Below are 15,199 nucleotides of genomic sequence, written 5' to 3'. Positions count from 1 at the left end.
AAAACCATTACGCCTTGTCCTGTCACAACTACTAAAAAGTTTGACTCCAACTTTTTTGTTATAAACCCCCTTTACGTACACAGAGTTAATATAAAGTAATTGATTTTTGCAAATGATGACTCAGAAAAAGGAGATGTATTGAACACATCTTACTTCACGAAGCATTTCTAGACATTCTTTGCACGCAGACTCTTGTCACAATCTTATACAGTGCTAACGGGCTTCATTATCAGTCAACACTTACTTTCCAAGTACTTATTGATGAGATTAGAAAAGAAACTGAAAGATGAACCACTTACCTTGCCCTTCCCAAACTAATCTACTATTACTTTGCTGGAATCGCAGTTCACTCAGAGCAAGTGGTATAGATAGGAACTAATACAACTTAAATAGAGGAAAGCATAATGTGACGTATAAGGTCAGTTTACAGGAAGAGATATTCCAGGTTAAGTTTTTCTCAAAAAAAAATATACCTTTTATACCCAAATTTTGCAAGCTGGTGGGGGAGAGGCTTTGGGGGAGGAGCTACATATATTGGCTGCTATTCCTGTGGCGGTTTAACAGAGAAACTGAAAACTTGGTTATTTGTAGGCAATTCGTGTAAAAACAGTGACTTAACAAGTTACACTGCCTTCTGTTAAACCACGTTAAGCTCTTTTCACAGAAGGTTGCGGTTCCCTAACTCTTCTTTTTTTGTGTGTAAATTTTCTTGTTACAAGATAGCACCTCTGAAAAAAAAAAAATCATGTTTTTACATCAGCAGTCAAACATCTGTTGTTTTCCTTGCCAAAGTAGGATATCTCATGCCCTCTGACAGCAAAAACTAAAATAACTACCTCAGTTCTCAGTGACTGCAATGCAAATAATTGCTTCACTAAAAAGTTAAAGGGTAGTATCCATTTCAAATAATACCTCTAACCGAAAAATATTTTAACCATGTTGTTCTTCCCACTCTTTCTTCTGCCAGCTTTTCTACTGTTAGTTCAATAGATCTTTGTTTTGGATATTAGTTTAAAAGATTGAATATACAAGTAAACACCAAGAAATTTCTACTGTGGAGAGACTTCACAGGTAAATTGAGGTTGGCAACATGTGCTTGCTGTTTCGTTTTAAAAACCCACATTCTCATTTTCCTTTTTCTACATTAATATACAGACCCACACACAATACATTATCACTTACACTGTATGTTTTAACTTTTCACAAGAACAAAAGGTATAGGAAAAGGTAGTACAGTAGTTTGAGGAAAAGCTGTGTATTGCAGCATATGCAGTAATACGTACTACTTATGTTAGTGGCCCCAGAGCTGGACGCAGTACTCCAGACAGGGTCTCACCAGAGCAGAGTGGAGGGACAGAATCACCTTCCTCGACCTGCTGGCCACGCTTCTTTTGATGCAGCCCAGGATGCAGTCGGCTTTCTGGGCTGCAAGTGCGCATTGCCAGGCTCATGTTGAGCTTCTCGTCCAACAGCATCCCCAAGTCCTTCTCCTCAGGGCTGCTCTCAATATTGATTTCATTATCAAAAGAATTTAATGAAGGATAGTTCAGAATGAGAAATACTTTATAATCGAGTTTGTACATATACCATAAAAATGTACTTTGGTTAAAAAAATCCTTTTCAATGATGGCAACTGTACACACTGCTAATTTGGAATTGTACTGCCTACTGTGATAAAACCTTGGCTTTTTCTTCTTCCTTATAATCTCTGAAAGTGGAACAAATCACAACAGTAAGAACAAAATTTCAATGTGACGTATGAGCTAAAAAGTATGAATGTAGGCCCAGAGCTCAGGGAAAAAATAATTTCTGAAGAGAAGCTCAGAAGACAAGACCTTTCTGTGTAGTACAGCCTACACAGCATAGTGTATATTTGAAAGATTAGGTTGCTTATTTTAAAACACTTATAAAATTTATGAGGAATTTCAAAGGATCCTGTGTAACCTGCTCTAGGTGACCCTGCTCTGGCAGGGCGGTTGGACTAGATGATCTCCAGAGGTCCCTTCCAACCCTATGATTCTATGATTCTGATGAAGCCATATTCCACCTTATTCAGAAAGTTATTTTACCATTAATTTCTAAGAGAAATTTGTATCGTCTTTGTTTTTAAATATTCTCCAAAATACAAGTATTTATCATGCCAAATATCAGAAAGAAAAGAAGGAAATACCTTCTGTAATCCTGCATTTTTCCAGACCTCAAATTTATAACGCTGCATGCTTAATAACAGCACAATTAATGTCTGTGAATGGTTTTTCTTGAGTAATCCATTCAGTACCAATAGCAGAGCCAAACGCGGAGAAAGTATATCCAGTTCTATAATACATCAGGGATGGTTATTTTATTGATATTCGTTTCCATAGGAACATTTTATTACCCACTTCTGCTATGAAGATGAACACGAAACAGTTCATTTTTTCACCTGTTTGAAGCCATACGTCAGGGAGCAGCAAGGGCAGGCTGCTTGGAAAGGAGAGCGGGAGCCAAGAGTCACAGGAGGGTGGGCAGGGCCAGGCACAGTCTGACAAGGGCACAGTCCCACAGCACCTGAACACAAAAGCAGAGCAGGACCGTGACAGCAACCAGGGTCAGCTAACATGTCAGTGACTGCCAGATGAGGCTGTAATAGCAAGGCAGATCTGACGTCATGCCAGAAAGTTAAGTCAGCAAGGCAGGGCCTGATCTGATGAGGGTAACCATTCAACCTACACCAAGTTGTCCTTCAGTCCAGGCAGCGAAATCCCTCTGAGAGCAGCGTTCTGCACTCTGGCTCCCGCCATGATACTGCATTTCAAAAGTGCTTTTTACTGAACTTTGCCATGCCTCATCATTCCGTTCCTGATGGTGTTTTTGCAGTCACCTGAAGAACCGATGCCAAACCTCTTAAGAAACGTAGCTAACAGAACAGAAATAACAGTGACTACCAACATCAGCTGCTTCACTGATATCACAGTCTTTGGCATAACTAGGATCACCAGTGTGTATTTATTTGGGCAACTACCCTTTGCCCCATCTGCCTCATAGAAAATCACACTGAAAAAAAGTGCACAGTTCACCCACTGAGAATTACCGTGGGGTTTGATACCTCCCCCGGGTCTAAAGCAATAATGGTACAACAAATCCACTGTTTGAAAGGTGGCATTTGAAGTGTACATAGCTTGAAAATTCTCAGTGTGAATGACTTGCACAAGGACGAAGTATGAGCATCTCCTTCAGAGAGGAAGGTCTTGGTGAAAGCCCACAGCAACTTCAAACTCCAATGAGTATCTGAAGGATCTCCAGGAAGTCTGAGTATGGTGCTCCAAGGTCCAGTAAAGAACAACTCAACCCTACCATCTTATATTTTATTTTTTGCCATGTCTAAATTAAAAATATTTCCTAAAGGAGATTTTCATACATTTGTTTCACTGCTAGTTATTTAAAAGAAAAAAGAAAAAAAAAGAATAATTCTAAGAAGGAAGGACAATGGAAAGACCTCTACAACTACAGTTTCAAGCAGAATCAATGCTCCACCTAAGTTTCATAGCTGGTTTAACTGTAGAAATGCATGCTGAAGTCTCCACTAAAATACAAAGACAACGGTGCTGTCTTCCAATATCTTATTTTATTTCTTTAAATATTAGCTTTAGGAAAGAGATATATTGAGCATGTTGATTTAATAAACTAATGAATGCACCCTTCAAATTCCATGTATTGATTTGACATGAAGTTGAAAACAGCTACTCCACCGCAGCATTTAGGCATGATAGATGCACCAGAAATATTGGTTCTTTCTGCTTCCTCTTCTGCAGCACTTGTTACTGTGAATGACTAGTGGGCCACTAAGATACATTAGCTATTGGACCCATCAACAAAAATACTGGCTTTTTGGTGATTGAATAAGTGTGCTTGATGTGCGAAGCCAACAGTGTTCAACTAAATGAAGCTGATAACATTTCTCTGATATGAACGAATATGAATGAAACTGATTACATTTCTCATGGATTCCCATGCGAAAAGTTTCTTATCTACCTGAGATACCAAAATGGCTGCAGCACAGAGCACAGAAGTAAAAAAGGAGAAAGGAGCGGGGGGTGGGGGAAGAGAACTATATATAAAATCACAACACTGCAAAATTAGAGCAGAAAAAAAGCTAAAATTGATGTCATAAAACTAGTTATCTTGATATCTTGATGAAGATTGAATCAAATCTGGTGTGCTAGCACATGAAAAAATACCCAAGCATTTTTATGGAACTATTTTCTTCCTATCCATTATATAAGTCATGAACCAGATAGTAAGGAATTTTGGCAGCTGTCAAATGCTTGTTTTCCTATGTAACACAATGAAATTGTTCTCTAAGTGGTGAAACAGGTGTGATATTTTTCCAGTCTCACCTTCCTTATTTAGGCAGCAAGCAAACTAGAAACTACCAGCTAGGAAATAAGTCTTGGAACATCATCTTGAGGAATATTAACTAATATGAATAAGCAACTGGGCTTAGCTTTCCATAGATACACATGCATACAACACACAAAAATTAAAAAAAAAAAAATTGTATTTAGCTACTTGAAGGCAAGCCCTGATACAAGCATATTTACCACTGGGAAGTAAAAACATTCAAGTCAATTAATCTTTATTCAGGGTAAAATTAAGTGCACAATAGTGAGATAGGAACACTAAATATTTGTCATTATTTGTCAAGACACCAAAGGTAATACTTCAATCTATTTACCAAACTTAATATCACTCTTAAGATTTAGCATTTATAAGCCTATTGTTGAGGTATATTGAGAACAATTTTCTAAAAATACCATAATGGAGTCTACTAAAACTATATTTTTGAAGTCGAAGTGATCCATTGTATAGCTAACTACATATTGATGTTTAATTTAAAAACAGAAAAGAACTCTTAGAAACCTTTTTTTTTTAACATTACTTGACATCACACAGAAGCGCTACCCCACGCAGTACCCAATGCTCCGGAGGCTGAAGGGTTTTAAGATCCACAGCAGCAATGTAATTCATATCTGTTCGAATGGTCTTTTTGTAGACTGGACATGAATACAGACGTGGGTCTTTTGAAGCTGAAAAGACAGGAGAGACAAAAAAACAATGAAACTAGGTTGAAAAACCAGGGCTCTAAGGGACTGTGCATAAGGCAAATGTAAAATTGAATCAAAATTCAATAGCACAGAGTTCTCCATCACCACCGAAGAAAACTCTTACTTGACTCTCATGCTGTTCGCTACTGCGTTACTGACAGCTGAAGGCCACATATGGCTTGAAATTCCTGTAGGTTTATTTAACACCAGCACCTAGGAACTGGATGTAGCAAGAAATGTAAACGGCCACTCTCGCGTGATTAGTGTTATTAGTTCAATCTGACCACTGAATATTACTTTTAAACAATATATTACTAAATGTGTCAAAATAAAAAATGCCCTATTTTGAACAACCTATTTTGAAATGCATTTGGTATTTCCGAGTATAAATTGTCAACTTCTTCAATGTAGAATTAGAACAGTAGTCTAGTCATGCTTAATACTTCAGTATTCACTATTTAGCATCTTGGCTGCTTTCACAGTGATCGTGCCTCTTATAAAAGACCAACTACACAAAATCCAGGCAAAATAGCATGTAAGCAAGCTTTGCCTTTGGAGGTGGAATGCTTTTCAACAGAAATTTCCAATTTTACACTCAACAATGGATACTCTTATCCTATTTAAATCCTTATTCAGCAGCATTTCCTATTTTATACACACAAAAAAAAAAACCCCATGAACCTAAGTTATACATTTTCACAAAACAGCACTCTCTTTCAGACCCTTAAGTTTCCTTTCCATTCTTGCAGTCCTTTTCTGTCTCAAGGACAAAATATCTTCCACCACCTCACTCCACCTCTTTCTTGCTTCTGTTAGCTCAAACATAGCCTTGTCCAGAAAAAAAAATGCATTTTTATAAGTACACACATTGCATATATAACATGTTATCTATAAATACCTTATATAAGATATACATGGGGTTTTATATATATGTGTTGTGTATACATATATAAGTTTTATATTTATATAAATTGCATTAGGTTTAGGGATGTGGGAAAGAGGCTATTTGGGTTTAGGTTACTGAGGCTACAGAGTTTATGTATATAAATGTTGATCTTCTCAATCCAGGACACATATTGTCAATGGAAGACTAAATGCAAGCATGTTCATCAAAGCAGGCAGAGAGCAGCTCATTTGTAACTGGTTTAAAAAGCTATTAACACCATTAAGACCAGAAGGCAGAGACCTATCCAAATATTAGGATAAAAAGCACCTATTATCAAGGAAGGCTGAAAGCTCATTTTATATGGAACACTGGGAAGTTTCCCCTGTTGAAAAAGATTCAGTATGTATACAATGAACAGAGACAGCCCCATGAAAAGCCCAAAAGGCTTCCATGCTGTTCAATAAAAACTTACACTGTATTCTCTCAAAATAACATCCTTTACAATACAGTTACTTACTGTTATTCTCTGCATATATCCTTATAACCGGCATCATCTCGAAGAGCACCTTGGGCTTAGATTCAGTCAGCCTCATGTTTCTTCTGTCCCAACCAGCTCCTTCCAAATACAGCCCATACACATAGACACCTTCCAAAGGAGGGCTTGTGATATCATCCTTCATCCATTTAGTGACCTCATTGCACAGCACTACACTGTCAAGAGCCCAGCCTTTGTTAGCCCTTGTTATTTCCTGCCCAAAACAGACAAAAGTATGGAGGTTACATTTTCACATGTGCACAGAGCCATTTTTTCCAAGCATTTATTATAAACGTATTTGTGTGGTCACTGGAACAGGTTGCCCAGAGAGGTGGTGGAGGCCCCATCCCTGGAGACATTCAAGGCCAGGCTCGATGAGGCTCTGAGCAACCTGATCTAGTTACAGATGTCCCTGCTCACTGCAGGGAGGTTGGACTAGATGACCTTTAAAGGTCCCTTCCAACCCAACACATTCTACGATTCTATGAACTTATCCTCATCAGTACCAAAAAAATTAACTTTTTATGATATCCATGTTTGCAGCAGTTTGACTTCTCTCTAAGCTAGTGATGGCATGGTACTTAAAGAAAGTTTTCAGTACTTTATCAACTACATTTGATTTTCACTCTTTCTGTTATACACAATCTCTTAAGACAATACCAAGTAACACAATCACTGAATGCCAGTGGTAACTGGCTCTTGCAAATACAAAAATTCCACAGCTTTCATGAGATGAGAAAACATTAACTGCGTGCTAAGTAAAACAGTTCCAATAACAAAAACAAAATGCATAATTGCTGCATATTTTCTGGGGTTATCTCCCTTTTCCTGTACCTATAATTTTCATTAACTGTATTCTTAATAATGTGTAAGAGCTCACTCAGCTCCAAAGCTACATAAAGAGACTGCAAAAAACACAGAGAACACTTGGAGATAGACACGATTAAGATTCAACACATACTTCAAATTTAGTCAGTTAGTTAGTGCACTAGAAAACACTCCTTTATCTTGCCCAATCCCTTACTGTTCCATGCCATTAAGTTGTGCCAGACATAAGTTTTATCCCGGTCTTGTAAATGTTTCCCAAGATCTTTGTTTGAAGTAATCTGAATTAATGTTTATCCCATACTGCAGTTAATTAGCTGCTTTAAAAGAGCAGAAGGCTTATAGTTCAATGATCATTCAGGCTCTTTAGCTCTCATTTCTATTTGTTCCACCACATAGCAAAGCCCAGAAAGTCACTTTGGTTTTCACTTGGGACACTAAGTTGTTATGTACCCACTTTCTCATTTTTAGGGAACTGTCGTGGTTTAGTCCTAGGTGGCAACAAAGAACCACACGGTCTTCTCCCTTACTCCCCCCCAGGCAGTGGGATAGGGGGAGAATCAGAAGAAGAAGGCATAACTCATAGGTTGAGATAAAGGCAGTTTAACAGAAGGAATTTAACAGTGAAGGAAAGAGGAAAACAACAATAACAATTGTAGAGGAATGTACAAACCATGATTAAAGTAGCACCACTCACCAACCAGAACCTGAACCCCAGCCCACTCCCAAGAGGTGATTTCTGCCCCCTCCCCAGCCAGTTCCCTGCTATATACTGGGCATGGTGTCACATGGTACCAAATATCAGTTTGCCTGCTTTGGGTCAGTCAAACAGGCTGTGTCCCATCCCAGCTTCTTGTAAAAAATAACCTTATCCCCACCAGAACCAGGACAGGAACCAGAAAAGTTCTATAGATTCCAGCTGTTTCAGATCCCGCTACTGAACCCTTTCCACAAGCTTGGGTCCAAAAGAAAATCAAGACAGCTTAGGACTGTTTACTCAAAAGAAATACCTTGTTATATAATTCCAAGGCTATATGCCTGCAATTTTAGTAGAAGCAGGTCAACAATTGGAACTTCAGTTTGGCAGCCAAAATTACATTACCCAGACCTCAAAGCAAGACGGGAGATTTTCCTTCTCTGCAAATCTTCATTCTCTCCTCCAAACATTAGCTTTTTTCTGAGGACCCATTGGATTCTCACCTAAGTATTCTTTACCAATTTTACAGATTCGCAACAATTACCGTTTCCAATGCGTCCCCTTATGTCAAAAACCAAAGGTATTTATTGCCTCCTTTTAAAGTAAAAAGTAGCTCACTTGTCAAAGGCAAGTAACGTGCTGAGCAACCAACAAAATCACCAAGTCAACAGACACACATACATTAACAAATACATTGCACTTCATATTTAGTACGCATTAATAAAGGAAACTCTTTCCCACTTCAAGAAGAGAGACTGAATCAGCTACTGAACTGGAGAAGTGCAATTTAAGACTAATTCTGAATAGCTGTTCTGGCAATTCAGCCAGGTAAGTACTGAACACAGACCAAAAGGGAGGGAAAAATGCAAAATAAATTCATGGGCTTAACACCTCTTCTCAGGGATATCTCAATGGTAACATGAGATGTTCCTTCTCCAGTCTACCTTAATAATGTTGTAACATAACCCCTAGATACTTGGGGCTTGGTCAAAGTATGAAATATATTTTAAAACATTAGTGGTTGATATACTGAAAAAGTATGTGCAGAAGAAGAATGCTTCACTCAGGAAATGTTAGAGAGTTATGCAGTCATGCATCTTCCCTGCTGACATGATGCAGCCATAATTCAGCCTTCATCACACAATATTATTATTTCTTTTAAAGGATATCAAAGAATAATCAGAGTGAAACTTTAAACATGATTTACCTGCCTCACTGCAGTTAAAAATCCTTGAGGATTAAAAAACCCTGTCATCCAGAAGCAGTTTGGTCGGCTTTCAAAAATCCAATTGTAAAACTGGTGGTTTCTTTCTAGTAGCTCAGTAAACCAGAAACCAAGTGTACTGGAAGCCCAAGATGCCTGAAAATAGTAAACAGTGTGTTTGGTTTTTAATTTTATTCAATAGTTTTAAAACATCATATTCGTGTCAAAGTAATTCCTCATAAGGTAGTAAACAACATAGTATTAGCAAAGCATATTTAAAGCTCATTTTTCATATCTTAACTTTAAACCTAATAGATAAATGTTGCATCCCACAGAAACTTGAAGCAAATTCTTTCTCTGTTCAAATTCATGCCTACCATTCCATATAGACATGCTTAATGGTCCTTATGGTAACTGTCCATTTTATGATGTTTTTGAAAATTTAGTTAGCTATGTAAAATAGAAAGAAATATTGTATACTAGTCTTTCAAGGTCAATGCATCGAGATAACAGGATTTCTGCCAATACTATTCTGCTTTATCTGAAAAAAAAAAAAAAAAAAAAAAAAAAAAAAAACAAAACCTAAGGAAAATTGAGCTTGAACTGGGAAGATTTATGATGATTTTTCTCTTTGAATGGTTGTATCATACCTGTGCTGTAAAACATCTGCTTTGGTCTAGGTTTTATACCATGAAAACACTTTGCCAATACAAACAAAACAACAAAATACCAAAAAACCCTCCCCATTTTAATTTTCCATCAGCTGCCATTAACAGCTCTGGTTGTTCCTGAAAACAATTACTAAGGGGAGAGGCTGAGAGAGGTGGGATTGTTTAGCCTGGAGGAGAAAAGGCTGGGAGGAGATATTATGAACGTTTATACCTCATGTGTTGAGACTGGAAGAAGATGGAGCCAGATCGTTGTCAGCGATAGGAGGAGAGGCAATGAGCACAAGACAAAATGTGGGAAATTCCATTTAAGGGTTTTTTTGGTTGGTTGATTGGTGGTTGTTTATTTTTTACTGTGAGAGTGATCAAACACTGGAACAGGTTGCCTAGAGAGGTTGTGGACTCTTGATTCTGGAGAGTCCTGTGAAACCTGCTCTAACCCCACTTTTGAAAGCAGGGTCAATTAAACTAGACTATCTCTAGAGGTCCCTTCCAGACTCTACTATTCTGTGATTCTGTGACTACAAATCTTAATCTTAAAGAATAGCAATAGTGTAGTCCACTAGTGTGGGTGCTATTTTTTACAATCCATCATCATTTTAAATTATTCTCTTCTCTCTAGCTTTTTATCCTGCCAATATGCAACAGGCTGTTAAAATGGGAAATACCTGCACCTCCCACATTCATTTCTATTTTTATAAATGAAAGAGGGCTTGTTTTGACTGTGTTTATTTTAGCCCAAAATCTACTCCAGCAGTTGCACAGTCCTCGTTAACACTTGTGTTTGAAAAAAAGTATTTACTGTATATCTAGTAGTTTAATCTAGCTCTACAGAAAACTTTTTCTTTTTTTGTTGTCTTACAAAACAAGTGTTGTACACCTACTTTTTTCCAGCTAGCAGGAATCCTTCCATCATACATGCAGTCTAAAGCATCCCTCAGATTTTCACTCATAACGATTGTCCCATCAATGGCAAGTTTTAGATCAGTCAGAGTGCTTCTCACTAAGGAAATAACTCTCTGCATTTGTTCAATCTCCTGTCGCAAAAATATGTTCATAGGCTGAAAAGGTCCCATGTTCTTTAGCTTCTCTTTTACCTGTAGGTAGAACACCAAAGTTCCTTCAACAGAAGTAAAAAGAAAGATGGCTTTATGTCAAGGTTAGGCGTCAATACAGTTTTTAAGACATAATACTTTTATTTAGGAAGTTAAATGGCCAGTTTGGCATCTTCCGTGAATCCTCTGTAAAATAGAAACATAGGATTTGTTCCAACTGTAATCTACGATGCTGAGACTGGCTATGTTTTTAGTCTAACTCACGATTTAGTCTGTATGTCATTCTATGAGCTAACATCATTTAAACAGCATGTAGGCCATACCCAGTTTCAAGAATTGCAGCTTTAATTCCAACAGACAGTTCCCAAAGTTCGCTTTGCACAAACCTACCAAGAGTGATTGCCCCAGCCATTTTTTGCCTCAGCATAATAGCTCTACTCATCAGTAATGCCAGGGAACTACCACAATGCCAGGCAGCCTTGTATTCTAGTAAGACTTGCTGATATATTTTTAATCAAAAGTGTAAAGTTAACAACTTAACAACAACTGTATGGACATAACTAGAAATATTGTAGTCAGTATGGTCCTATTGGGAGACAGGTGAAAAAATTATATATAGCAGGTATTGAATCCTAGATGGGGTAACACCCCTGGTTCTTAGTAATATGCACATGCTTTCTAAGTTTGTCAGTACTTTGCTACACAAAAAGAATTTTAAATAGTTTTCACCATGTTAAAAAGTTTAGTGCTCCAGATTCACTTTTATTAATACAAACTAAATTTCAATTTGTTATTACTGATCAGAGCTGATCTACCCAAACAGAGCTCTTGTAAATTTAACATGGCTAACCGTACCTATGACACTATATATGTCTTTATTAATCCACGTATCTATTCCTGGAGATGTTAAGTAGAATTTGAAGAAGAGTTGTACTAACAACTACAAGGAGATTTAGCCCACCACTAAAGCAGTACCCTTCCAGGAAACTCAACATATTGCAATATTTTGCAGATCTCAGGCACCTGGTTCAGCCTTTTGGAAAGTAATAAAGCTCAGGCTTCTAGAAAGACAGTAGATCAGAAACTTCATCAAGTGCAAAGTTTTGGAAGACTGCTAGACAATCAGTACTCCAAAAGCAGACACATTAGTTCATCTTTTCAGACAAAATATATTATCATAATTATGCCATTTGAAGGAAAATTATGTAATACAAAAATGGGTTACGGAAAACATAACATATATAAGACATGAGTACCTGAAGAGAATCTATACTCATAAGCAAATCCCACATAAGGGAAACTTATTTCTGTGTAAAAACAGAAAAGGGTGTTAGATTGTACAAGTCTCCTTACTCCTTCTCATAGCTCAGCATCCTGACAGGAGAAATTTGGCATAATTTTGAATTTTGGCAATTCATAAGCCACCTAGTCTTGTATTAGGTCCTTGTGCTAACCTCCATTAAAGAGTAAGCAAAATGGCAGAAGGATAAGAGATTTCACTCTCCTCAAGGAGGACATGGCAGGCAAATTATCTAATTAATAAAACATTTTACTGCCTAGATGAGCAGGTGGATATTTTGGGAATCTGTTAAAGTATAAACACGGGTCTCAACTTCTTTTTGATGATACATTGGGGTGGTTCACATCCATTTCATAACCAAAGTGTTGTAAATGTTTTATTACTGACATAACTCGTCTAACTTGCTTTTAAGCTTTTGCAAATACAATGAAACACAGAAGTTCAGCTTCCCCTGATATAAGAAATACAGGAACGTTCACTATTTTACAAGCATTTTTCTCTCATTTATTTGAAGCTCATAACCAGCCTCACCTGGGAAGAACTATAGCGTCAGTATCCTAAAACTCTGTGGCTCTAAAGGATAACTAAGAATTATGGAGAGACCCTGAAATAACACAAATTTTCCAAACACTCAATTAAACTGTAGTCTCCAGGATGGGGACACAGAATACAGTTGATTGGAGTGTCCATGTATCTAGTCATCAGTAAATGTTTTCTAACTGTAAGAAAACCCTCTCACCTTGAGAGTCATTCTGTCTTCAACAGAAACAGAAGGAAAGTTGCTATTTCAGAAAAAAAATGGCTGCAAGGCAGCAGGTGTCCATTACTAATATAATTACAGGGGCTATTATGTGTTAATATGGATCCTGAGATACTAACACTAGGCTTCAATCAATTAAATCTATCACTTGACAAGCTCTTCAGCGTTCACTTTGCTGAGGAAGAAAGCAACCTAAAAATATCTTCAGGATGTAAGCTAAATCCCAAATACGTATGTTAAAGCTGTAATACTTCTAGAAACATGAATACACTTGCAACACAACCTCAGTTCTCTACAGTGTCAACAACCTTGGTCAGAAGCTGATGATCCTACTTCCCCCATAGTGCAAATGACAACTTAAGCATTAAGTGGTTTCATATTTTGAAAAAGCTCTCACAAAAGCACTTCACTGCACATTTAGTGACTTCATTATAAATGTTAAGAGTCTGGTCAGACTTCTTCAAAATATGTTTTTGAAGTATCGCCTGTATGAATGAATTCAGATATGCTTTTAGAAAATCTAGTATCATTATTTTTTTTTTAATCCACACAAAACAAGATGGAACAAATGTTTTTCACAGAATTTCATTAACTCACTTCAAATGGTACATAATCAGCAGGAAGCTTTTCCAGCATATCATCAGCCAGTCTGGCTACAACTGCCTCTCGGGTTTCACCTCCTCCACCAGAGCTATCTTTAGGCTGAATGCTGAGGATGATATCCAATACATCTTTGGAAAGTTTACTTTGGTAAGTGATATCCGCATTAGGGTGCAAACCAAACACCTCTGGTGTGTCGTAAGCAGGAAGACTCTACATAGTAAAATATAAAAAGAGTACAACTGGAGATGGATTTATAGGCTAATTATTAAAAAAAAATAAAAATAAAAACAACCAACAACACACACAACAAAACCAAATATCAAACACACAAAAACCCCAACCTTACATTGGAAAGTAAGAGTCTGGATCTCTTCAAACAGTCTTAGGGCAAATAACTTGCTGTGATCTGTTTTCACGTCACAGCCCAAATCACACCGATGTTAACAACAAATTCAGTTTTAACCTCCATACACTATTTCAATAGTCAGCTTTTACTTTCATATATCTACACTTCTGATTTCTGTGAGGTTCTACCCAATGTCTGGACTCCATTCTTTGCCCTCTTCAATAACTCTATGCCTTCAGGTATGTCCCTCAAGCAAATCACATGCAAAAGATTTCTGTCACGACAATGATAAAATTGATGACACAATTAGTTGTCACTAGTAGATACAGAGATTGTTAGAAAGCAATAAAGAATCTCTAAATAAAAGACAAAATGCAGGTGTTCAGAAGAAAAGACAAAATATAAGGATTCAGAAACTTGTGAGAAACAAATAAACTGGGGTTTTTTTTGTGTTGAAAAGCTTTCGTTTACCAACCTGTATGTACTGAAGGTATTGCTCCAGCATAGTACATTTGGGTATGCCGTATCCTTTGTAGAAGCTGAATTCCTGACTGAATGTATTTTCACTGAACCAAACCTTTACAAAGGTGTTCATGAGTCTTTTGTCATAGTCATCTGTCACACGGCCACCATACTGGATCTCACCTATCATGTAACAAACAGTACTCCAGGAGATCCCCTAAAACCAAGCAGAAAGCACTGACTTTAGCTAATCCTCTTCTCACCTATTTACATCTCCCTTATTAAGAACAGCTGATATACCAAGTCCTGCATCTCTGTCCCTTTTGGAAGAAAGTTATTTTCTTACTACTTTTTTTTCCTACAACCCTGCATTCCCAGAACACCTTCAAGGATTTCTCAAAGTAGAATTCATTGACAACTAATTCAATTCAAGAGGCTATTCTAGCATCTGGGCAAGAAGGATACAGCTCCTTTCCAATCATGCCTTCAACTTCACTTAAAATGCCAATCACAAAGTGATCGGCCACAGACCTCTATATGACAACTGACCATATGAAAGTGAGGAATGCAAGAGAAATTCTTACATAGTCATTTAAAGCCACTTTCAATTTCTTTATGCTGCCAAGATAATTTGGAGGAGCCAAATATTATTTTTATTCAAAACAGGTTTAAAAAAAAGAGTATTTTAAATACAGTGGTCCATTTTTAACAATCTGACTTAATTAGCATTGAAAAGAAGGTCTATACTTCTAAGGTTTACATTTCTGAAGTTTT

At 37.3% G+C, this 15,199-nt stretch overlaps 1 protein-coding gene across 1 annotated transcript in view; it reads right to left on the bottom strand.

Moving 5' to 3' along the window:
- Positions 1 to 2,632: 2,632 nt before the first annotated feature.
- The window catches only part of DNAH5 (dynein axonemal heavy chain 5), a 137,115-nt gene continuing 124,548 nt past the window's right edge, over positions 2,633 to 15,199 (bottom strand). The window contains exons 74-79 of the mRNA XM_074576183.1: positions 14,439 to 14,642; positions 13,612 to 13,827; positions 10,784 to 10,996; positions 9,235 to 9,387; positions 6,488 to 6,719; positions 2,633 to 5,066 (exon numbers count right to left, since the gene is read on the bottom strand). Of these exons, the coding sequence (XP_074432284.1) occupies positions 4,915 to 5,066; positions 6,488 to 6,719; positions 9,235 to 9,387; positions 10,784 to 10,996; positions 13,612 to 13,827; positions 14,439 to 14,642 (1,170 nt within the window). The 3' untranslated portion in view covers positions 2,633 to 4,914. The remainder of the gene's footprint in view (positions 5,067 to 6,487; positions 6,720 to 9,234; positions 9,388 to 10,783; positions 10,997 to 13,611; positions 13,828 to 14,438; positions 14,643 to 15,199) is intronic.

The sequence above is a fragment of the Larus michahellis genome, chromosome 2 (genome assembly GCF_964199755.1).
Source record: "Larus michahellis chromosome 2, bLarMic1.1, whole genome shotgun sequence".
Lineage (NCBI taxonomy): Eukaryota > Metazoa > Chordata > Aves > Charadriiformes > Laridae > Larus > Larus michahellis.
The sequence above is the reverse complement of the archived record's forward strand: the minus strand, read 5'-3'. Positions and strand labels throughout refer to the sequence as shown.